We start from the raw sequence: 26,598 nt of genomic DNA on the forward strand, positions 1-26,598 counted from the left end.
AAGATTGAATTTAGCCGGAAAATGAAGGACTACTGGGCCATCAGGAAAGCTCGAGGTACCAACAAGAAAACAGCTGCCAAACCAGCCGCTAAGAACACCAATTGTGGCAAACAACGACGATGACTTCAAGAAACAGCTAAAACACAAGCACCGTGGTCCATAGATGGCCCTAACGAATTAAAAAAAAAAAAAAAAATAATAATTTGTAGGCGCTGGGAAATGCTAATAGATATATTCAATATGGTACAAGGCACGAGTAGAGGTGCAAAAATAGTATTTTTGCACAATTACCAGAGATATAAAACACTGAACAGTACACTATATATGACTAGGAAGGCGCATGGCGACCATGTTAACTGGGTGACTGAGCGGCGATGACATCATACCTGACATTATAGGGTGTTAGAGACAGGAAATTAATATTTAAAAAACTAAGACTGATTTTTCACTACTGTGCATGCGCTATGAATAATTATTTAACATTTCACCATGGACAAGAGAGATGTCGTAAGTATGGAAGGAAGGAGGCATAACAAACGTGATCCTCATGAGCATGGATTCACTTAAATATGCATATATCTGTGGCACATAATGGGTTACTGAAAAATGCACACCATGATATATATACATATAAGGAATAAAATTTTTAAGTTAATATTCAGGAAAAAGTAATTATATGATCTATTTTCTGCATCAGTGAACAATGAACTAGTGTTGTTATGGGTTGAAAGGAGGAGGTGGAAAAAAGCAGTCACCTCATTTCAGTCAGACGTGCTAGAATTATGACAGTTCAAAAATGAAAATCAATGCATGCAGAACATTTTCCCAGCTCTTCACATATCTTATGGCAAGTCGTGGGAAGAGACTGGATTTTAAAGGTAAAAATACTCCTTAAAAAAGGACCAAATCGAGGGAAAACATTTAATAAAAAGGACCAAAAAAGGCAAAAAATATTCATTAAAAAGGGATTATTTTAAAAAAGGGAACTCGTAAAGAGATTAAAGGAAATAAAAAGGTATCTCTGATCAGTAAGGGCCTTACTTTTTGGTGAAATAAAACTGTTGATTTCGGTGTTAAAAACAGACACGATTTGGTAGGTATTTAGTGAATTAAATTGTTATACTGATTGGTGTTACCTGTGAAATCTTCCTTGCAGTAGCGTATGAAGTAAATGTAACTAATTTTGTGATAAGGGGTTTTAAAACAAACTCTTGTAAAAACCAAATATGCAAATTGTTATACAATAAATATATAAATCACTAATACTTCGAAATGAAGGTAGGTGATCTGCCTGTAACAAATTTATACAGAGCCTACATTATTAGACGGTGAATTACTTGTCTCCTAGGTACAAAGTACGCATGATTTCAACATTATCAGGATGCAGAGTTGTGTGACAGTCACAAAGTGTCTTTGTGTAAGCAGAGAAGCCACTCTCACTGACCACATTAGACGTCAGAAACCATAATGCTTGTGAACACTTGGATGAAAATTCACTCTGGTCTTTTATCAAACCTCCTAAAACTTTGTTAACACTGTCTTCTTTCATCCCCTCAACCAGCTGTGCTTTCACTGCATTTTGCAAAGCCATTTAGACTGGGAAGATGTTCATGGATATGCTCATTTTCCCTGGCCGGGGCCGAGTTGCTCTGACGATTAAGGCGCTGGCTTTCTGAACCCAAGTTGGCAGGATCGATCCTGGCTCAGTCCGCTGGTATTTGAAGGAGCTCAAATATGTCAGATCTGCATCACTAGTTTACTGGCACGTAAAAGAACTCCTGCGTGACAACATTTTGGCATCTCCCAAAACTGTAAAAGTAGTTGGTGTGACGTAAAAACAATAACATTATTACTACTCAAACAGGTGATTTATTTACAACAGGCCTACAAATACAGTCATATTTTACAGTAAAGATAGTATTATTTATCTTTCCTTTTATATTCTTCCACTTCCTCATGCCAGGATTATCCAATATTTCTAGAGGAATATTGGATTGCATGATGCTATATAGACTTCTAAATGTAGTATGGCAACAAAATACCATCCCAGAAAACTGGAGGAAAGGTATAATTGTACCTATATTCAAGAAAGGCAGCAGACGGAAATGTACAAACTACCGTGACATCACTACTCTCTCATGGACTAAAAATTCTGGAAAAATTTATAGAGGATAGATTACGAGAAATTGTAGAACCACTTTCAGAAGAGGAACAATATGGCTTTAAGGCTGGAAGATCAACAACTGTCAGGATGCTAATGGAAAAACATTGGGGTAAAGAGAAGCCTTTATATCTACTGTTCCTTGACATCGAAAAGGCCTATGACAGCATATCAAGGAAGCTTATTTGGGATTGCCTGAGAAATCTCAAAGTTCAAGACAGTCTAATTTCAAAAGTTAAGGTGCTTTACGAGAAAACCAGAAGCTGTGTACAAGTCTGTTCTGGACTGTCAGGCTGGTTTGAGACAAAAAGGGGAGTAAAATAAGGTAGTGCTTTGTTGCCCCTATTATTTATCATTGTAATGGATACCATATTAAAGGCGCTAAAAGAAAAGGGGCAACAAGACTTAACATTTGCATCTGATGCAGTAATTTGGGGTAACTCAGAGAAAGATGTGGAAGAAAGACTGCTGGGGTGGAATCAGGAGTTTGAGACAAGGCTAAAATGGTGGTGTTGAAGGTACAGAAGGGTGACAATCAGCCAGAAATCATGCTAAATGGCACAAAGCTGGACTGTGTCACAGAATTTAAGTATTTGGGTAGTATAATGTCCAAGGATAACTGAGCTAAATATGAAGTAAACAGTCGAATCAGCAAAGCAATACATTTTTACCTCCAAGTAAGACAGCTACTGTGGGGTAAACAAGTACCACTCAAAACCAAGATGACACTGTATAAATCATACTACACCCCTATCGTCACCTACAGCCTGGAAACCGCTGGAAACGAACTCTCACTGCGCACTGCTGTATGTACGACTGGTTTTTTATCTTGTTACAACCACAATGCCATTTGCTGTAATCGATAACAGATATTGATTTTTATCAACTGCCTTAGAGATCGCAGAACTGAATACACAATTTCACATCGCTTTGTGGACATCTGTGTGGAGAATATACAGTGCTATCAAACAAATGAGAAGGAAACTACGATAGTAAAGTTCTCAGAAGTATTTAAACGTTTATTGGAGAGCTCCTCCGATACTATGTCACATTTTTCGTATCAAGTGGGATATATTTCGTGATTATTTGCGCAATTTGTGCAATAAATCAGATTTACCTGCATTTTGAGAGTTCATTTTGCTAAAATATGGCACTTTTAGTACCTGGAAAGTCATATATAGACAAGAAAGAAGATACCAGAAAAAATCGTGCATATCACTATTACAAAAAAATACGGACCCTAATGATCAGTTAAATACATACTTCTAATTTCACTTTACTGCATTAAAAAATGGTATTTAATCAATTACATGTTCAACATTTCACTATGTTAAGGATATCTGCCTATTCTCTTTTGTGTCGAGTCCTTGTGTTGCAGTGTTTATTGCATTAAGAACAAGCAACCTGATGACATTCAACATTTTGATATGTTTGAAGTCAAATTTTGTCTCCTTGAATTTAAAATATCTTTGTACAAAGAAAATGAGCACTCAATATCAACAGAAACCAGTGGGGAATACTCTGTTTTTACTCTAAACTCTAAATCAGTGCACTTCACTAGTTTTTCAATATCTGGATTATTTGATAAGCTTGCCTTAAGTTTTTCTTTTGTAAATCCCTCAAGCATGTTGTCAGTTCTTTAAACCACACTCCATTGCACCTCCTTGGATAAGTACTGCTCTTCCAGTTGCAAGATGACAGCAGGAAGAAACTTGAACGTATGCACTGCGTACAGCTGTCTCCAAATTCGGATCACTCAGCAGGTCCTTTGCACATCCCACAGATGCAGATTCAACATCGTCCAAAGACAATATGAATTCCCTTATCTTAGTGAAATGTTCACAACGGAAAACAGCACATGAAATCCACGTCCCCATCTAGTTATGATGGGAAACTTACGTAGTGTTAGACCTGTAACTTCCTTGTAAAATTGTATTCTACTTGGAGCTTTAATTAATGTCTTTTTAAGTTCAGATATGAAGGCATTTGCAACAATCTATTCAGCCCTTACTGCTTCACATAGCCCATGCAAAGCACAGGTAATACAAGTTGTAAGGTCGAGATTAGAATACACAGGCTTCAACTGTGCAAATGCTGAGACCATGTATGATGCTTGGGCCGTAACAACTTGCCATACTTTGTTGTACTGTATTCCTGATGGTCAGAGTTTAAAACAACAGTCACTGAAACTCTGCATTATAGATGTAGAGTTGACTTTTTCCAATTCGTACATGGCAACCAACAATGATTTTGATAGATCTCCTGTCAATGGCATCACAAGGATATTTAGAACAGTTCATGAAAGTTGCTTCATCCAAAATGAAGCCAACTGGGTGGTCTTCAACAACCTCCTTAACTTTTTGTACATTAGCTTCATAAATTGGTTGTACTTAACTCTTTCTAAGTGCACTTTCATCACGGACAGTGCATTGTGTGTATTTTTCCAAGAAGCTCTTCATTGTTAGGTTATTTACCTCATTTAAAAGAATTCCATCCTGAACAAAGGTAACTGTGAGGTCACTGAAAAAAAAAAATTGTTCCTGGCTTTTTTTGTTCGGCTTTCTGAAAAGATTATTGTAAAAATTACCGTTTCGAAACTTTTGCACGAATAGCTTTGTTTTTCTCATGTTTGGCATACCTGAGAAGCTGAATCATTCTGTCCTTTACATGTTTTCCATCTACTTTAATATCAATATCACAGAGAACATCGAATAACGGTACGATCCCTTTCGATTAAATCGTCCTTGAAACTACTTACCACACTTCACATTTTACTGCTAAAAATTGACTTTGCCATCACTATTAAAAGCTATTGCTGTTTCCTGCTGCCACTTAACGGTGCGTGCTATTCTCTATGACCCTGCTTCTGCTACTGAAGCGACCAAGCGACTGTAACTACTTCTTACATTCTGGAAGGGATGCGACGAGTCAACAACACCTGCGGGTGGGGTGAGGGGGTGCAGCGGACGAGTTCAACTCTGGGACAAGTTTGGTATAGAACCTGTGTTAATTCTTTCTTCCCTTACGCTGCATCAGTATTTTATGAAGGTATTTTCCCCTCAAAGTGAAAAATTCTTGAAGTTTTTGCTGTATGGTATATTCTTAAAAAAATTGAGAATAAGCACAGATGTAGGAGAAAAAGGGAACAAGGGCTAAAATAAGGGGGGAAAAGGGGAAGTTAAAAACACTGCAATCTTCAGTTTTAAATACAGTTTTCACCCATAATATTGATTATTTCTTGTTCCCAATTAAATTTTTAAACAAAAGGTATTCCCTTTAAAATCCAGTCCTCAGTCATGGGATCAGATTAAATACTTATTACGGGGATTTATGTAAAAGATAATTTGCATGATATTTATTTTTCTTGAGTAGCAAGGCGATAGAGAAATAAGGTTTCGTAAAGAAGGCTGGGAAATGTCCTCACCATAGGGTACCGCGTGTGATGAAGACGAGTGACATCACTGATCATCTTGGCTATATCTTTAGCCGCACGAAGTGCAAGAAAACAAAGTCTTTAACCAAAGACACATTCTTTGAAAAATGCAAGTCGCAATGCGCGATATTCTGCTGCTAATGTATTAGAGGAGTTTCCCTGGTGGTCCCTTTAGAAGGATAAGCAAGTAACGGCATAACACTTGTACTGCCGGTGACTGTCTGACAATAAATATTTTGAAACTAATTCTTAAAGTTCAACCGGCTAAGTATACATCTGTTCAGCACTCAAACAATATTGAGAAGTTTCCCTAGCTGGGATAATAACTAATGCATCAAAAATTCAACAAGACACTATTAGAAAGTATAAAGAACTTTTAAAGAGAAATGATATTTCAACAAATTTTAAATGTCATCATATTAAATCATCTTTTATAAACTGAAGTACCAGTAGTATAAGATGTACTGAGCATAAAAAAGCAGAAGTGATTTTTTATTTTAGAGTTTATTTCCTATGTATTTGCTACTGGTATGCATTTTGGAATATGTATCTTCAACAAGCTAAAGATGTCCCGAACGAGGGATGAAACTTTTACTTATAATATAAATTAGCTGACTATTTCTTTTAAAGATAATACAATATCCAGTATTGAAAAGAAAGGACTCTTCTCAATTGTTGACTTATTTATGCAATAAATATGAGAAAAAAAAAGTTCATTACTTACAATAGTAAGTGGAAACCAAAATGATATAATTTAGCTAAATAGTGATGAATTCACCATAAACCAAGCTGTCCACTTACCAAACGTTATATATCCAATATTCTCTCCCACTCTGGCATCTGTGTTCTGTAGTTCCATTGGGGGTTCTCGATGACTAAAAAGAACCTGAGGTGCTGTATGGCTTGCACGTCTCCCCTCTTTAAACTCCTGCATAAATACTTTACCGATGACAATGTCATCCTCATCTTTGAAGATTGTGCTGAACACAACCGTTACCCGATCTGATTTAGCCTCTACATACCTAAAATATAAAAAAAACAATCAAAATTTTACAAATTTGATAACCAACAAACAAATCCATCTTTCAATCTTTTTTTGATCAATGGTTAAGGAAGACAAGCAATAATACTTTCAAAATGGTGACTACATGTAAGGTTAAGGAAGGAGGGTCTAACAATTACATGAAAAGTAATTTACAATGAAAATCTGCTGAATACCAAATGACTAATATTGTTTAATGACAATTTTTGTTTTTTATTATTAATAATATAATGAACTTCCATTCCCTAGGAACGCAACGAAGACCTATGCAAGATGGAGCACTACATATAAAACTCTTAAGAGCAAAATATGCCATCTTCAAGAATAGCAATATCAGATAAATTCTACCTGGTGAATAAAATCCTGTACCATCAAGAAGGATTTTGGCAACCTTAAATTAAAAAACAAGAAATGCACTTCTCCAGCCAGAAAATTAACAAAATCTTAATAGTACCTCAAATTACAAAATGCATTAGAACATTACAAGTAATGTTTTTAAATTGCCGCTACCCAAAATAGACAAACTGAATTAGATCCCCTTATTGCTAACAACAGAGTTTGCACCTCTGACAATAGGAAATTCATATTACGGTACTACAAAATAACAGCAAGCTTATAGAAAAAGCATATCAATGAATTCAAGAGGAGACCTGGCAGATTGAATTCATACACTCATCATCATCGTTGACCAACTCCAGTTTCCCAGGTGTGGTATATGAGCCCCTTCCATTTTGTTCGGTCCACAAACCATTCTTCCTTCACAATCCGCTCCCAATCCTGTCCTCTCTCCTCTACATCCTTCTTCACTAAGTCTGTCCATTTTTCTCTAGGTCAGCCCACTGGTCTCTTTCCCCTTATTTCTCTTTCGTACTCCTTTCTTGCAGACCTATTGGCACTCATTCTTTTCACATGACCAAACCACTTCAGTCTTGCCTTTTGGATCTTCTGGAGTAAGGAGTCTTCTAGTCCTATGTCTTCTCTGACATTTTCATTCCTGGTCTTCTGGACCATTGTGTGTAGGAACTTCATTTCTCCTGCTTGGAGTTTCGAGTTGTCCTTTCTTGTTAATGTAGCAGTTTCCAGGCTGTATGTGAGAATAGGGGTGTAACATGATTTATACAGTGTCATCTTGGTTTTGAGTGGAACTTGTTTATCCCATAGTAGCTGTCTTCCTTGCAGGTAAAAATGTATTGCTTTGCTGATTCGACTGTTTACTTCATATTTAGCTAAGTTATCCTTGGATATTATACTACCCAAATACTTAAATTCTGTGACACTGTCCAGCTTAGTGCCATTTAGCATGATTTCTGGCTGATTGTCACCCTTCTGTACCTTCAACACCACCATTTTAGCTTTGCTGATGTTTAATCCGTATCTCTCAAACTGCTGACTCCACCCCAGCAGTCTCTCTTCCACATCTTTCTCTGAGTTACCCAAATTACTACATCATCTGCAAATGCAAATGCTTTTAAGTCATACACTGATTAAATAAATCCTGGCAAAAAGAGTATTATTTCTAAATTGGATTTTGGTTTCCTTATGGGCAGAAACTGCATGCTGAGCAACCAAATCCTAAAGTAATTACCAGGGCTCAGATTCTTATATTATTATCCAAGTATTCCATTCCTTTACTTTTAGAAAACTGAAAATGTCCACGAACTGTGGTTCTGACATGGCTATACCCGAGTTTCATTTGACGTATTTTTACATATTCTTAGTAATCTATATATATAAAAGAACATGTCTTGACTGACTGACTGATGCAGAGCCAAAACTACTGGACATAAATAAATGAAATTTTGGGGATACATTTATATTAGGGTGTAGGTGCTCACTAAGGGATGATTTTTGGATATTCCGGCGCTAAGGGGGTTAAAAGTTTACAGACATAAAAATTGGTATTTGGAATCTCCTTTAAAAATAAACACGTATTTTTTTGTTTTTGAAAAATCTCATTGGGGGGTGAAAAGCGGGGAAAATTAAAAGAAGTTAAAATTGGTATTTGGAATCTCTTTCAAAAATAAGGAAACACGCACTTTTGCGAAGGGGGGAATCAGCTTAACGGGTAGGAAGGAGGGGGGGTTGAGGGTGAAAAAGGAGTTGAATTACGTTTATGAGGATACTTATATCTCAAAAAATGAAGATGTTACAGACGTGAAAATTAGTATTTGGAATCTTCTTTAAAAGTAAAAAAACACATTTTCTTTCGGAAATTCAACGTAAGGGGTGTGGGGTTGAATATAAGTAAATAAGGAGTTGAAATATGTTTATGTGCAGGGACCGGATTTATATGCAAATACATATCTCTTTAGGAACCTAAAATTAATTATATTTTGCATTATCTTTACGAAGACGTGTGGAATTGAAAAATGGAGTATTCATTTTCCATATTTTTCAATATTTTGGAGTTTAGCACATATGTTCCATATTTGTCATTAAAATCAATATAGTCCATATTTCGGCTTAAAAGTATTAAATTATATTAAATTAGCAGTCCTCGCAATAATGGAGAAATAAATGTCTGCATTCGAAAAATTAATATTTTAACTGGTGTGCAGGTCATTATCAGGCCTGTCCACGTCTGGGCTCATAAAATAAGCTGATAAGCGGTGCGAAGAAAGAGAGAGGTTGAGTCCGGAAGTGGTGGATATCAGCCGGTCAGTACCGTGACTATCTGAATCACACTTACATCACTGATAAGCGGCATTACATAACATCGACTGTGTCTGTGCCATAATTTCATAACTAGGGAAATCTCATTCATCGACGATGTGCTAGTGGTTTCCGGATTAGTTCGTAATTCGGGCATTCCCTTTGATTGCTTCATAACTCCATCTAGTTCTCTACCAGTCATTCACAGTTTGAATTAGCAGTGAGACGGATCATAGTGTTCTTGTACGTTCAGTGTGTGCAGTTGTATATTTATATTCATTGAAGACATTCACGTTGTTACAATAAACCTAAAGTAGCTCAGTCAACCAGTTTAAAAACTGAAAAGTTACGTATCAGAATTTAAAGAAGATGGTTTATCAACTGACATTAAGATATTATTTTGTAATTTGTGTCATTGTACAGTGACATCTACTCAAAGGTTCCTTGTGCAACAGCACGTTTCAACCAGTAAACACCAGGCTGTAAACAACGAGATTCCAAGCAGAGACAGCTATTTCCGACACAACCAGCAACTTCCAGTGCAACGTCCGAGTTCAACACCGATCTTTGCCGTGCTCTCATCTCTGCTGACATACCTCTCTTCAAACTGAATAATCAGTGTTTCAGGGAATTCCTCGAGAAATATACTAAACGATTCATCCCGGATGAGTCAACGTTCAGAAAAATTTACTGTTCAGCCATATACGATGAAACTGTTCGAAAGGCAAGAGAATAAAGACGGTCCAATTTTGGTTTCCATTGATGAGACAACAAAGAAGGCAGGGTAATTGGCAATGTAATCATTGGTTTGTTAAGCGAAGATTATTGTAAACGGATTCTCTTACACTGTGATGTTCTAGAAAAGTGCGGTAACAAAACTATAGCAAAACTGTTCAATGAGGCTATGGTTATCCTCTGGCCACAGGGCGTTAAGTATAATAAAGTGTTACTTTTCATTAGCGATGCCGCACCTTATATGATAAAAGACAGAGAAGCATTATGTGTTGTATATCCTAAGATGACTCACTGAACATGTGTATCACATGCCTTTCATCGTGTGGCAGAAGTGGTAAGAGGCAGTTACCCCAAAGTAGATTTATTGATTTCCTCAGTGAAAAAAGTTTTTCTCAAAGCCCACAGAAGAGTTCATCTTTTGAAAGAAATGTACCCAGAGATTCCATTGCCGCCTAAGCCGATTCTAACTAGGCGGGGTACGTGGCTGCAAGCGGTTGAATATTATGTTGAATATATAGACTGTATTAGGAACATTCTGCATGCCATGGACTCTGAAGATGCAGCCTCAACTGAAGCCGCGAAAAGAATTGTCTGCGATACAAGTGTGAGAAATGACTCTTTACCTGACTACATCAACAGTTGAATTGCACAGTACTCAATTTTCGAATTTTAATGACAAGAGTTCTTATAACATACCAATACAAAGTATATCAGCCATAGAACATTCTCGATATTCACCTATACAACTTAATCAACACAAGAACTACAAGAGGATTGAAGAATGAATGCAACGCAACATGAACTCGAACTTTAATAGACGTTTTTAAAATATACCATGTTTTAATGTGTTTAATGTGCTATATTTTTTAGTGTCTTATATTGTGGCATATATATTTTAATGTGTTTATGTACTCATGTCCATGCTTAATCAATAGGTTTTAGTTTATTCTAACCATCACCACTTTTTATCAGAGATATTTTAACGCAACATACAGCAATATATTTTACTTCCATTTTTCATTAGACATCCGGATGCTCTTACGTAACATTTTTTGTAATTTTGTCCTATGACTGTAAATTTGTGTGCTAGCTGATGATGGCCAAGATAGGTTGAAACCGGTACTAGTGCAATAATTCATTCACAATAAATGTATTGATCGGTGGAACATTTTTCTTGTCTATTACATTGAATCCAATCAATACGGAATATGAAACTTATAAATAATAATATCGATTCCCTGTAGATGGGAAGATTCGTTGTCTCTTGCATCACTAGAATACTCTCCTAAATTGCTTACAAATTCGTCACACACCACGTCCAGAGTACTTTACACGCGGTCTCTTTTTACTTGGTGGTGGATAATTTTTTTTGTGCAATGTAAAAACTTGAAACAGATACACTGGCGTATTCCGATGTTCATCTAAAAACTTCTCACACGTGGTCTCTTTTTACTGGACAGTAACACGACCGGTGGTGGATAGTTCTTTTCATGCAATATAAACACTTGAAATAGACACACCGGCGAAATCTGCTGTTTGTTTTGCGATACAGTAAAACCTCGTTAATTCGAAGTCTTTGTAATACAGAAATCGGACTTCCAATTAAGCGATTTCGAATTAACAACCATCTTGTAATTCAGAAATGCCAGCCCTCGCCAGTTTTCGCGGATTCTGCTTTTCCGCGTACTGCCTGCGACGTGATATTGTGGCGTTCCTTAAAACACTGAATACAGAAGAATTACGATTTCACTCTATTTTCAACTATGAATCACACTATAGACACACCGATGTGAGTGAAAGTGCAGAAAGCTACCCCTGCAAGTTCCGGAAGACGCGTTCTATCGTGAAAAATATCCAAAGAATGTTGTGACGTGGAGAAATTTTGAATTTAAATTACTCTGTATAATATGGTACTATTTAAAAAATAGGTAAAGTCAGTTTAGAATTAAAAGTTTGAATTGTTTTCCATTTAAATATGACATATGGGGACAGTTTTCTTCCATCTACGGTTGCACAAAGCATAATTGTACACTCAGCATCGAAAACTAGGTGAGCCAGGAGCGTGTTGGCAACCTTGATGGAAATAAAACCCGCACCCCAATTTTGTGCCTCAAATAAAAAAAATAAAAAAAATATGCGGGAATTATTCAGGTAAATACGGTATTAATCCGGGAGCAGGCACGCTGTGGTTTGTTCGCCAGCTGTTAAGTGATTGTTGTACGGCTCCCACACCCCAATCATATCCTAACAGGAGGTATTGGACAACACATACAGCACTGTCGATCCCTCAGTTGTGATTGTGTTAATGCGGTGATTGAAAGTGTAAATTAGCAGAGTGTACTGAGTTTCTGACTTTTATGCGACTGCTTATTCCTGTAATTTTGTTGTTTTGTTCACTTATCAGATTGTATTTTTGACTTCTTAATGGATCAGGAGACACGAAGAAGCGACCAGCAGGGCCTACAACAGGGTTGACTACTCGCAACACTTCACATCGTCCTCAGATTCAGCTGATACGTCAATTTCCCTATTATGATCATTCATTGGACTAAAAAAAAAACCATCTACTTCCTCTTCCGAAACATCCACGGAATTTTGTCTGATAACATCTTCAAAACGCCCCTGGCGAGATGCGCCCTGTTCTCTTGCTAGTGCTTCATTCCATTTCTCCTCGTTTTCAACGCTCTCAAGATGTTTGTTCTTTCTGATCCTTATGAAGTCAAATGATACAAAAGATCTTTTAAAATATGTACCGGTGACTTCCTGTGATGCTGAACAGTCCTCCTCAACCTACAAGAGAATTTTATTGGATCAGCGTCAAAACATCATAATGGAAAACATGGAGAAGTACTTGGTGCCACATTGCACATCACGATAAAGTTACCGTACTATTTGTGTTACGATTTACAGTGCACGCAATTTTAAATATTTGAAGTATTTTAATTAAGCCTTTAATTGGATTATTTTTAATGCTGCCAAAATTAGAAAACAGAAGACTATATAAATTATCTAAAACAACAACAATGACTTTGTCATAAAATATTATCTGCGCACTTTTTAGCGATAGATTTATACCCTAGTGCTGAATCGGTCGACTTCGGTTATCTTCAAGATTCGTACAGGCAACCTTTGAAACACAAACTAAGAATCGCTTATGATCGCTGTGCGACATCTGGCGTACACTTTACGTACTCGTACTGTTGTTGTTTACACAGCAAAGCCAAACTATAGAATTCATGCTAGGAACAAGATTCACATCAAGAAATGTTATATAATGTGTGTGTGACACAGTTGTTGGCTTAAGATAATAAAGGTTTAGAAAATTCATATCGATCAATCATACTATCGATTCAATTCAGATTTCATTTCCATTCAGTTGGCAGTATTACCGGAACCGGCAGTGCTCCCTCCTTACTTCTCAACCGAGTACAAAAATCTATCACTAAAAAGTGCGGATACAATACATATAGAGCCACGCTTCACTTTATGCCTTACATAATTCTGCCATACTGGCTATGATAAACGAATCCATGAATTTATAGACTTCTGTTACTTAGTCCATATCAATGCCAAGCACTGCTAACATGGAAATATTGTTGAATTGTGTTAAATGCTGATTGTGGTGGTTTTTGTCGTGTATGACTTAAGGGTAAAACTGTATGGTCAACCAGAAGGTAATAAAATAACACAAGATACACTGTTTGTATGAAGGTTTCACAAAAAGGTAGATTTTTAGCCTCAATATCAAATTATTACATAAGGATGAAAAATGTTTGAACTTAATTGTGGAATTCACACATCGTTAACCATCAAAATTTCAAGAGGATGGGTGTGCCTGCATGGTGTAACAGTTTTCTCATATGTCGTAGTCTAGTCGATACTGTCAAGGAAAACTGAGAAGATGAAATCTAAATGAGAAAAATAAATTGTAAAAGAATAATCGCTTGAAGTATAAAACAAGAGGGAGTGATGAAAGGAGGAAGGACTTGCTTTACATTAGATGCCTTAATATCATGCAGTCTGAAGAAAACTGAATGTGAAGGCCTATAATATCAAAAGTCCTTAAAACGGATCAACAATTACATTACACTGACTAATGTGTATTGTGACATGCTTCACCTCTTCTGCTGCCACTCATCTCCGATAGATGGAATTACTACTGCGGCCCGAGTAGGACAGCCTGCCTGAATATTGGCAGGAAATAACAGGGGAGTTAAAGAACCGTTTTAGCACGCCATTCCTCTGGTTCATACATGTTCTGATAAATACTGGTTCGTGACACACTGGTTCTAGTATTCCAGCTATTCGATCTCTGTTCTGAGGTGTTGATGGGAATGAGCCCTGTGCATACCTAAAGTAAAACGGCAGAGCAGTGTTCTCTGTGGCCGGGGTTCATCCCAGCTCTGGAACTTGGCAGTGTTAGGACGCCAGCTTAGTAATGTTCATGAAAAGTGAGAAACTGTGCCTTTTTTTCTTTGATCGAGCATTTCATACGATAGCATTGCTTTTAACCACAATATTCCAGTTGGTTAATATGGTATTTTGACAAGAAAACTGATATCACTGTAATGAATATGTCGAGTTCAGTTTAACATGCGTCTGTTACAGCATCATAAGAAAATGGATGAGTGGATTTTTATTGAAACTTGGTATTTCAGTTTAGAATAAGTTCTAGTAGGATATTAGCTGTATCGACATAGTAAAGCAGATGATACCATGCTGTTAGCAGACAGCGTGAAAGATCTTAAAGCCTTGCTGGACAGAATAAATGCTGCTTACAATAACTGGGGGCTCAAGATGAACGTTAAAAAGACCACGTTTGTGATCGTAAACAAGTGGAGGTCCATCCAGGCTAAGACTCGTGCTTGGCCCCAAAGAGATTGAGTATGTTCAACTGTACAAGTACCTAGGTTGTAATCTGAATAAACACTGGAAAGTCAGCCAAGAGATCAAGGCAAGAACTTAGCATGTGCAAAGTACTTTCATTAAAATGAAGCTCCTCAGCAATTGCAATCTAGATCTGTGGCCACGAAGGGTGAGGGGCTATGTATTTTCCATGCTGCTGTATGGAATGGAAGGGAGGGGTCCAACCCAGACCCTGAGCAAGAAGCTGGAAGCCTTCGAAATGTGGGTCAATCGGCAGATGTTACGTATCTCATGAACAGAGAGTAAGGAATACCAAGGTGATGGAAGGACTAAACAAGATCAAAATCCTCCTTTCCATCAAGAAGCGGAAACTTGAATATTTCAGATATGTGATGTGGAATGAAAAGTACAGGATCCTACAGTTGGTGATGCAGGGAAAGATCTCAGGACAACGAAGACCTGGCCAAAGAAGAATCTCCTGGCTATAGAACCTGAGGGACTGGTTTGAGATGAGCATGATGTTGCTGTTCCATAGGGCAGACTCAAAGACTAGGACAGCTATGATGATTGACAACTTTCGATAGAAGATGGCACAGTCAGAGGAAGAAGAATCTTAGCTATAAATTGTCCAAAACTTTTCACCAGAAGGGGTGCTTCAGAAGGGGCCTGAAGCATACATCTCTCTCTTACAGTTGGTTTTACAAGAAAACAGCTCATGGCAAATTTTTTTCTATATCTTTTACCAATACAGTGAAGAATAAGAAAAGGAAATATCAATGGGAGTCACGTGAAAGTTTGAACTTAAAGAGCCGGTAAATAGCTCTATATACTAAAAAGAGAGTCGCTATGCAGATTGTTTCAGCAACGTTTTAAAGGCTTTGTACACCTGTCAGTATTTTTTAAAATATTAACCCGATACTAGGAGCTCTTTTATACCAAAATGAAGAAACCTTATCAAGATCAGCAATAGTGCAAAAAAAGGAACTATAAAAGGCTGGCAAACAACAGAAGGGGTTGACAAAAATGTTATCTTGCACATGTTAAGTGATGTCCCATCAACAACGGGTACTACAGCTAGATTTAGCAACAAATAGGTATGGTATTAATGCAGATTCGATGAGATGCAGAGTAAAATTGTAATTAATACTTACAAAGTTTCATCATTTCTATAGTTTATGACTGCTCGTTTATGACCTTCTTCTCCTCTTTCTTGGAAATCAAAGTATTTCTCAAATACTGATGCAAAACAATTCCTTTTAAGCAAGCCAATTTTCTTCACAATCTCTTCCCAGTTCTCTGGAATGTTTTCAAGGTTAATCAAAACTGAAACATTAAACCCTGAAAGAGGAATGCTCTTGTTAGACATATCCAAATATACTGAAATGTTACACCAACAATTTTATTTTAACTTACCATCTTCAACTTGTGTAAGAAGTGATCCGTATTCCTTTTTTAAAAGTTCGTCTGCACCATGTTCTTGGAGTTCTCTGTAAAACTTGAGTGATATACTGGTCTGAAACAATAAAATGCATGAATTAGCATAACAGTGTTAAATAGAGGCTTATACGAGATCACTATAAGAAAAACATTATGTAATAATGTATAAGTTTTGGACAGAAAGTTTTAATAATTTGCTTTACGTCCCACCGGCACAGAGAGGTCTTATGGCAACGATGAGATAGAAAAGGAGTAGGAGTGGGAAGGAAGCGGCCGTGGCCTTAAGGTACAGCCCCAGCATTTGCCTGGTGTGAAAATGGGAAACCATGAAAGACCATCAGGGCTGCTGACAGTGAGGTTCGAACACCTATCTCCCGAATGCAAGCCACAGTTGCGGGACCCTAACCGCATGGCCACTTGCTTGGTACAGTTTTGGACATTTATTACAAATTTCTCATATTCCCAGGATCATAACCACTCATTTTAAGTCTCATATAAGGAAAGCTGAACAGTTCAGAAGTTTGAGATTCAAATCCCAGAATAGATAGTCTGGTGTTTATATACCCAATTCAGGCCCAAATAATTACACTTACATATACTATTAGATTGCCCAAGAATACACGCGTTTCTACACTTACAAGAACATATGGCTGATGACCAACCATATTCTTATCAATCATTAATATTACCATACAAAGAATAAAATTATTGATCTTTGGACATCTGAAAAACAAAGCAATTCACTGGTTTTTCTGACGTTAACACAGTGTTATAAAAAACCTACGACCTCCGTAAGTGCCCTAGGTTTGCCAAGAATGCTACTCCTAAATCACATACAGTAAGTATAGCATCTACTTCAACTGTATAATTTAATCATTAAAACTAGGATCCTGTCGGTAGCCTTGAAGATGGTTTCCGTAGTTTCCCATTTTCACACCAGGCAAATGCTCGGGCTGTAACCTAATTAAGGCTATGGTCACTTCCTTCCCATCCCAGCCCATTCCTACTCCATCATTTAAGACCTATCTGTGTCAGTGCAACGTAAAGCAACTTGTAGTGAATTACATTCCCATTTAATAATTAGCAGAAATGGTACCGGTTTCGACCCTAGTCCAGGTCATCATCAGCCGATTAAGACGAAAAACAATGCGATTTCAATTTCAACTTCAAAAGTGAAAACAGAAAAAATTGGCAAGCAAAAGGACATTCAATCTTTAATTTTGAATAACTTCTTTCAAAAGGATTGTGCAGCTTTTAAATTCAATAAAACTGCATCCTTCATCAACACAACAATCACCTACAATTCATCAAATCAACATCAGTATTTGACTATCTTGCAATTAGCAGCGACATCAAACATCTGCCACTATAATTGTTACGTGACTGATATGAAAGAGACACAAACTGTCGCATATGGTCTAGAATTAATATAGGAACACCTAGCAAAACAACAACTACAGGAACTAGAAAACTTGAAGGGAAGACCTTTTAAGCAAGCTCTTAGCGCATCAAAATACACATCATTCAGATTAGTTTTATATTATTGCCAGGGAAATGTTTCTACTGTGAGGCTGCAATTTCTGCTACCAGCCACAACGAATTGCATGGAACTATTACAGGAGTTGCAGAGAAAGAGGGCAATGGTATGGAATCAGTTCTATATAATTGATGTGATGGTTAATAGGGAGTGAACATGCGGTGGCAAATATGATTTAAGGCATATGGTCACTAGATTATCCATACACAGATTTCATCACGAAGTACGTAGAAATGTGGGGTTCTACGAGCCGGGTCTGGAGAGCAGGCGTGTGTACATCTGAACAACTATACGAGAGATACCTTGCTATGCTATGATGCGGTACGTGAACGAATCGTATCCACGAAATTTCACTGTAATTTTTGTCCCAAATGGAAGATAATAATTGCCTATACTCAAATAAAGTGTAAAATCTGCAGTAAATTAAGAAATAGTACAAAATATTTTACTTGTAGACAAGAATATGGATACATACTTTACTACCTTACAACTATTTTTTTCTGCTACGTCGCAGCACTTCCATACGTGTTTTGTTTGTCTGTTTGCTTAACACTTCCATGTGTGATATCTTTGCTCAATAAAAATTGGTCCAGGGATCATGCTATTTTGTAGTTTGAACTGCCTGCGCTATCAAGAAAGAAAAGAGCAGCGGAATGCAACATAAGGGAGTCCTGTCTACAGCCCATAAGTACGTATAGATATTTCTGTAGTAACGACGGTATTTCTTAATTTACCACAGATTTTCTACTTTATTTGAGTAAAACCAATTATTATCTTCCGTTTGGCACAAAAATTACAGTTAAAATTCGTGGATACGATTCGTTCACGTAACCTTATGATGTATATTGTTAGACAAGAAACCCTGACACAGTTGTGTCAGCAAGTGCTGTATAACCATGCACATTCTTTTATTATTAAAAGTAGTAGTATATTAATATTTATGTACATGGTTGATAATCTTAGCATACATGAAATCCAACTGTTCTCAAATAATTACAGATGACAACCAAATACTGCTTCCAATGTTACATCTGTGTTCTCAAAAAATGACCGACTAAATGGAATGAGGATAAGATAACCTGCTACTGCGAGGAATTTCACATATGCTACAATCTAAAGAGTTCAGGTTCAGCACAAATAATTTGAAAAGCCCATACAGTAATGTGCAACAAATATCCGATTGGAATAGTTTTGACAGAAAGCTGCCATAACATAAACCAATTTTCTAAAGCATCTTAGCAGGCTCCATAAATCATTACCAATGGTTCTTCAAACTTCAGTGCATAAAGAGACATGACAGTATATAGAAATACTGTGCATCTGGTGCACAATAACACTCTTGTGTAGGTACTTACTCTAACTTTCGTTTTGTCACCACCAACGTTAGATATATGGAACAAAACTCCATCAAAATCAGCAATTGTAATGTCTATCGATTCTGGTTTGTGCCTACAAAACACGAAAGGAACTATTAACATCACATATAACACTAATATTCTACAGCACATACAGATGTAAACTATATGGAACATATTTTTCATAGATAAACTAAAAAAAAACTTAACCTCTGAATTGATGTCAGTAGGTAAACACTTCATTTGCCAGGCCTGTCAAGGTACTTGCACGAAACTTTCGTTGATAAAACCCAAACATAATACTGCATGTACTTCAACTGAATGTAACATCAAACTGCACTTTCTTCTACTCAAGAATGTGTCCTTTATTTAGTATCAATCAAACTGAATGAACATTAGAGTCTTATCTCATTATTACTTTGCAAGCGCGCTCCACCCCTACCGGTGTCCACTCCTGTCGCGTTCCTTAAAAACTACATATTTGCAGCCTACTTACCCTGCTAATGCATTTTTGAATTTTAGAGTCAAGGTTTCTTCTACTATCCTATTATTGATCTCCAGCAAGATCATTATTCCTTCACTGAGCAATAAGGAATTTCATAAAATCATGAATACTATGACTAATACTAATCTTCCACTGCTGGGTGTATGCAACCGGAAGTTACAATCTTAACATGGAGAAGTACGGTACTTTCGGATTGGTGCACTATGACCCACGTGACAGTGTGAATAAAAAAAAGAATAACGTAAATAAAAGTGAAAAGAGGTGCGAAGCTTGCTTGTGCAGGTGAATGTTTTTGTTAGTGGTTATGGTTGGCCCGGATGAAGATTTGTGAATAATTTAAAATACTGTTATAAACTTAGTCACGAGGAAACGGTGATCCCTTAAAAATGTTACGTTTATTCAGAGTTCGTAAATTTCCCTTATTTAATCCTCAGATGATGTCATATTCGTTTAATACCAATATTTTAACTCGCACATGCTCATTCTGTAATCATCGCTTCACACCGAAGCCAATAAATGGTAATTATTAATTAAAAACACTATAACACTGAATACCCGTCTATTCTTTACTTTTTATGAATTAGTTTACCACATTATATTTAAGTATATGTTTGCATGTTTTACCTTTTTTAACCTTTCATTTAGGGCTTAGGTGGCACAAACAATGCATACGAAATTTTAATTATATTTTACCAGTTAACAAGAATGATATAGTTATTACTTCGTTCTTCGACTATTTCCTTGCAATAGAAATGAGAGAGACAGAAGTTTTTCAGTTTCGCGCTAGGTGCTTACCAGTTGAGCCATCGTAACATTCCATTTCCCCTGCTAATGAATAAGTGAATAATTAATTCCTTACTATGGATGATCATGTCTTACACTCATCATTAAATTTATGACTGGAAATTTTGGAGATCGCCAGGCTGTCGCTATAAAGCATGAAATAGGAGATCTTAATTTATTTACGAGGATTGGGGCAAAAGTCATGGCAACTATTTTTTTTCTTGTAGATATGTGAACGGATCACAAACGTATATGTGTCGTGTGGAAGTTCTGCAGGCATAGTATGTATGCAGAACATCAGATGGCTCTGTGATAGCTGGTAGTAGCGCAGTGAGGGCTGTGAAATCAGTCAGTTGGCGAGTGTCGTGCGAGGTGGAAGTAACCCATGTTGAGCAGCGCGCTTACATCAAAATAGCCGTTCTCTGAGGGAGAAATGCGATGGAATGTCACAGTGAATTAGTGGAAGCCCTTGGGATTAATGCCCTACTGTACCATACAGTAGCACGGTGGGTACGAAAGTTTCAGCAAGGACATGTGTCAACCAGTGATGAGCAACGTTCGGGACGACCTGTCAGTGTGCGGACCGACATGGCACGTGCCATCATCGAGGAGCTCTTGGACGAAGACAGACGATGGACGCTACTGGAGTTAGAGAGGGCAAGTGGCATCGAGAAACGCACTGTCTTCAGGATATTGCGTAATGAGCTGCAAAATCGCATCGCGGTGGGTACTGCATGCACTGATGGAAGTGCAAGGTAGGTGCGCTACGCAATATGCTCCGACCACCTTGCACGCTGGCAACAGGACGGTGATCAATTCTTGTCACAAATAATCGCCATCAATGAATTTTGGGCCAGGACATACGAACCAGAACTGAAACGTCAGTCCGCGGAGTGGGAACATGGTGGATCACCAAGGAGGCAGAAGGTCAGTCAGAATCCTTCCCCAGTCATATTAATGGTGATCATCGCGTATGACGTCAGGGATGTCATTGCCACTTTGTTCCACATGGCAGAACAGTGACCGCACAATACTACAGGGACTTCCTGGTACGACGTGGCATTCGGGAGAAACGTCCAGATCTTGTGGACAGTGCAATAATCCTGCACGACAATGCAAAACCACATAAAGCAGAGTGTGTAGGGCAGCTACTGCAACGTTGGAGATGGGAAGAATTGGAGCACCCACCGTACTCTCCCGACATTTCACCCTGTGACTTTGATCTCATTCGAAAGATTAAGGAACCACTATGTAGTAGGCAGTTTGAAACACGAGAGGACATTGCTAATGCTGTGCACCAACAGGTGACCCGATTCACACATGGTGCGGCAAATGCTGAGGCAGATGGTATTCAGTGCTTCCCACATCATTGGCAGCGTGTGGTGTCAGTAGCAGGGGACTACTTTAAGGGTCTTTAGGCCCAGGTTTGTCATATCAACTGTATGTGTACTGCATTGTCATTCTTTTGCACCGGGAAGGCCATATTGCCCTGTATACTACCTTAATAAATTAGTATGTTGTCCACACATGTAGTTAACACCTTGTCCTTTTGTATGTATATGTCACATTTTCCAACCGGACTGGTATCTTCAAGAAAAAAAAATAGTTGCCATGACTTTTGCCCCAACCCTCGTATTTTTTAGGAATTGTGTTTTCCAAGAAGCTGCTGGTACTATGTAAGTTAGTTTGCTGTTATTTGGGCCTGGTGGTCCCTAAAAAATATTATGTTTATTCAGAGTTTGTAAATATCCCTTATTTAATCCTCAAATTTCATATTTGTTTAATACCTACCAATATTTTAACTTGCACATGCTCATTCCATAACGTACACTTCACCCCGAAGTCAGTAAATGGTAATTATAAAAACACAATGATACTGTATATCTGTCTGTTCAGTACTTTTTATGAATTAGTCTACCAGATTATATTTTAACTTGCACATAGGCCACTGAACAGGATTTCTGAACCAGAGTATGGTTGGGTGACTTATTCACTTTTGCTCCTTGGGGAACTACCCATCCAAATGCTTATCATACTTAATGCTGTTTAACTTCAGATATTTCACAGAACTCAGTGTTTCATTATGAATACGTTATTGGTCAGCCACTGTTACTTAAGCGTGGAACCTAACTCCCTACCACTTAAAGAAATTGCTTATACATACATAGCAAACAATGTCATACTTGTTCTAAAATCCATACTTTTATAGCAATCATACGAAGGAGATATTATGTTCCAACAGAAATTGATGTAGTTTTAATCCACACAATAGGAAATTCGTGTTATAATATCTGAAAGATAATTCAGGTAACAATTTATGTTCAAGATCTGTTTAAAAATATCTGTTTGTATTATTTCTCCCTAACCAGTAAATCATTTATTTTGATATAATCAAATGGCTTAATATGATAATAGTGGAAACTCTCCTCACTTACCAAGCTGCCATCTAGCAGCTCGAGGAGAACACTAACACAACGAGCTATTAAAACATTAGGCCTACACATTTCGACTTTGAAAACCCAACGAAATACAGATTTAAAGACATTAAAGGAAGAAGGTGGATGTTAATTTGAAAGAATCATTGATAAGAATAAAACAAATGTATTACTAAATTAAAAAATTTGATCGTTATGTTATGACTATGAACAAATCAGTCAGTTACTGCTGATCTGCATTTAGGGCAGTTGCCCAGGTGGCAGATTCCCTATCTGTTGTTTTCCTAGCCTTTTCTTAAATGATTTTTAAAGAAATTGGAAATTTATTAAACATCTCCCTACCGGGCGAGTTGGCCGTGCGCGTAGAGGCGCGCGGCTGTGAGCTTGCATCCAGGAGATAGTAGGTTCGAATCCCACTATCGGCAGCCCTGAAAATGGTTTTCCGTGGTTTCCCATTTTCACACCAGGCAAATGCTGGGGCTGTGCCTTAATTAAGGCCACGGCCGCTTCCTTCCAACTCCTAGGCTTTTCCTGTCCCATCGTCGCCATAAGACCTATCTGTGTCGGTGCGACGTAAAGCCCCTAGCAAAAAAAAAAAAAAAAAACATCTCCCTTGGTAAGTTATTCCAATACCTAACTGCCCTTTTATAAACAATTATTTGCCCCAATTTGTCCTCTTGAATTCCAACTTTATCTTCATATTGTGATCTTTCCTACTTTTAAAGACACCACTCAAACTTATTTGTCTACTGATGTCATTCCACGCCATCTCTCCACTGACAGCTCGGAAGATACCACTTATGATATAGATGTTGATTCCCATAGGGAACCTGAAATATTTGTCCCGAATGAGTAAATTTATAATACCAATATAAATTGTCCGTTATTGGTTCCTGGTTGCCAGGAACCAGGAATGAGTTAGCTTGAAAATTTATAATGTCCAGTAACGGACCATTTAGGCTATATTGGTAGATACCACTTATTCGAGCAGCTCGTCTCCTTTCTCCCAAGTCTTCCCATCTCAAACTTAGTAACATCTTTGTAACGCTACTCTTTTGTCGGAAATCACCCAGAACAAATCGAGGAGCTTTTCTTTGGATTTTTTCCAGTTCTTGTAAGTAATCCTGGTGAGGGTCCCATACACTGGAACCATGCTGTAGTTGGGGTCTTACCAGAGACTTATATGCCCTCTCCTTTACATCCTTACTACAACCCCTAAACACCCTCATAACAAATGTGCAGAGATCTGTACCCTTTATTTACAATCCCATGTATTTGATTACCCCAATGAAGATCTTTCCTTATATTAACACCTAGGTACTTATTACTTGCGCTACTTTTAGTGATACCTGGGCTCCCTACTGCTGAATCGGTAGACCTCGGCAATCTTCAAGATTCGTATTGGCAACCTTTGAAACACCAAACTATGAATCGCTTATGCATCAGTATTGTTGTTCTTTACACAGCAAAGCCAAACTATAGAATTCATGCTAGGAACAAGATTCACATCAAGAAATGTTATATAATGTGTGTGTGACACAGTTGTTGGCTTAAGATAATGAAGGTTTAGAAAATTCATATCGATCAATCATACTATCGATTCTATTCAGATTTCATTTCCATTCAGTTGGCAGTATTACCGGAACCAGGTGTGCTCCCTCTTTACTCCTCACCCCCGTACAAAGAAATATCACTAAAAGTTGTGCAAGTAATACAGTGATCCCCATGAGGAGCTTTCACCCCATCAACACAGTATTTAAAACTGGAGGACTTTCCCTATTTGTGAAACTCACAACCTGACTTACCCCGTTTATCATCATACCATTACCTGCTGTCCATGTCACAGCATTATCAAGGTAGACTGATACATCTCCAAGACCAAGTCACACTTGCAATATTTTTTACAGTTTGATCATTTTACTGGCAAGATATTTCTCTGTTGAATCATTATTTCTGTTCATGTACGCCTTAATAAGGATTTTAAAATACGTGTCAGTAAGTTTATACAGCTGTTGCATATACCTTCCCTACATTCATTCACTGATTTTAAAAAAATTGTCAGTTAATTTGCTTCTAATTCCATGTATGCTTTCAAACCATATCAAATGTTCCTGATATTTTGGCAGACAGATTTCCCCCAAACATATTTGGAAACACCATTTTTGAATTACCATATTTCTTCATTTCTATGCTCAAATTTCCCATGCTGTAATCATTATCATAAGATGACGACAATACAACCTTACACTCAGCATGGGGATACTTGCTACATGTCCAGCTCATGACATAATGGTGTGCATTTTTCTGTATTGCATCATAGTCATACCTATTTACCTGATCACCTCACACTGTTTAGTAACATTAGCTGCAAAATTTCACTTTACCACATCATTATGAGTCAATAGGAAGTTTGCAACATCAGATTCACAATGACTGTTATCAGAAGCACAGAGAAATTGATTTGCTATATCACCTCTTATGGTGCTGTGAAATTGTGATGCATCTGGTTACCTCCTTGTGCTCTGATGATTGAAAAAAATGTTTTCACTGCAGTCCTGCGTGATCCTCCTTGTTAATAAATAATGGAAAGCATAATCATTGTGTAATTCTGACCACAATGGTTCAAGTGCAGAAATACCACTAGAAAATATATAAATACCCTTGGCATAAGAGACTTTTGTCTCTGAAATTTTTTTCTGTGAAGTGGTCAAGCACACTACGTAGCCTTTATTTAAATGTTCTGGTCCTTTAGTCCTCAGAATTTCATCTAAAACTGCTTGTCACAACCCAATGAGTACATCTGAAAATCGATTAAATGCATAGGTTCAATCATAACAATGTTTTAAAGAAAGTACGTTTACATAAAGAGAACAGAATGCAGGCACGTAAACATTAGCACGTACATACACAACACTGTTTTTATAATTTGTCAAATGACTTGCGATCACTTTGTTTTTTGTAAATAGAACACCCGTATATGGTTCAAAGCACAAAACTAACCGAATCACAAATGTGACGCTTCTAACATACACAGCTGACAGCAGTAGCAAGTTTAGTTATCTCCCCAAACCGCTAGATGGCACGTAGAAGCAGTGTCGCCAGTTTGTCACAGGAGTATCCACTATTATCATACTAAGCTATTTGATGTAACTATTTTCCTATCTTTTATCATCAATTGTATAACCATATTTTGTGTCTTTGTTATGCTTTGTCCCTGTGGCAGTCTTGATTATTTTCTGGAAGCTAATTAAATGTAAAAAGTATGTGTGTTTGTATTTAGTGTCTGTTCCATAATTTCATTGTTAAGTGAACAATAGGCCTATGAACCTAAGAGATATATCCTGATGCTGCTTCTGGAATTAGATCTGTTAGAATCTCTCCCTGTGGGTGGGGGCAGTAGAATAACACCTACGGTATTCCATGCCTGTCGTAAGAGGCGACTAAAAGGGGCCTCAGAGGCTCTCAACTTGAGAACATGGATTGGCGACCACTGGGCTTAGCCGAGTCCTGGCATTGCTTCCACTTACTTGTTCCAGGCTCCTCACTTTCATCTATCCTATCCGACCCCGGCGATATTAGAGCACTCAAGGCCTAGGGAGTCTTTAATTATCACGCCCTTTGTGGCCCTTGTCTTTCTTTGACCGATACCTTCATTTT

The 26,598-nt window shown here is 37.6% G+C and overlaps 2 protein-coding genes across 2 annotated transcripts in view; one reads left to right on the forward strand and one right to left on the reverse strand.

The window, feature by feature from the left end:
- Positions 1–19,884, reverse strand: part of Arpc2 (Actin-related protein 2/3 complex, subunit 2) — a 40,787-nt gene extending 20,903 nt beyond the window's left edge. Inside the window, exons 1-5 of the mRNA XM_067136261.2 lie at positions 19,715–19,884; positions 19,219–19,312; positions 16,303–16,402; positions 16,041–16,227; positions 6,396–6,616 (exon numbers count right to left, since the gene is read on the reverse strand). Coding sequence (XP_066992362.1) covers positions 6,396–6,616; positions 16,041–16,227; positions 16,303–16,402; positions 19,219–19,312; positions 19,715–19,788 — 676 coding nt within the window. The 5' untranslated portion in view covers positions 19,789–19,884. The remainder of the gene's footprint in view (positions 1–6,395; positions 6,617–16,040; positions 16,228–16,302; positions 16,403–19,218; positions 19,313–19,714) is intronic.
- A 10-nt stretch (positions 19,885–19,894) lies between these two features.
- The window catches only part of PolrMT (mitochondrial RNA polymerase), a 306,750-nt gene continuing 300,046 nt past the window's right edge, over positions 19,895–26,598 (forward strand). Inside the window, exon 1 of the mRNA XM_067136262.2 lies at positions 19,895–20,242. Coding sequence (XP_066992363.2) covers positions 20,110–20,242 — 133 coding nt within the window. The 5' untranslated portion in view covers positions 19,895–20,109. The remainder of the gene's footprint in view (positions 20,243–26,598) is intronic.

This window comes from Anabrus simplex, chromosome 1 (genome assembly GCF_040414725.1).
Source record: "Anabrus simplex isolate iqAnaSimp1 chromosome 1, ASM4041472v1, whole genome shotgun sequence".
Taxonomy (NCBI): domain Eukaryota; kingdom Metazoa; phylum Arthropoda; class Insecta; order Orthoptera; family Tettigoniidae; genus Anabrus; species Anabrus simplex.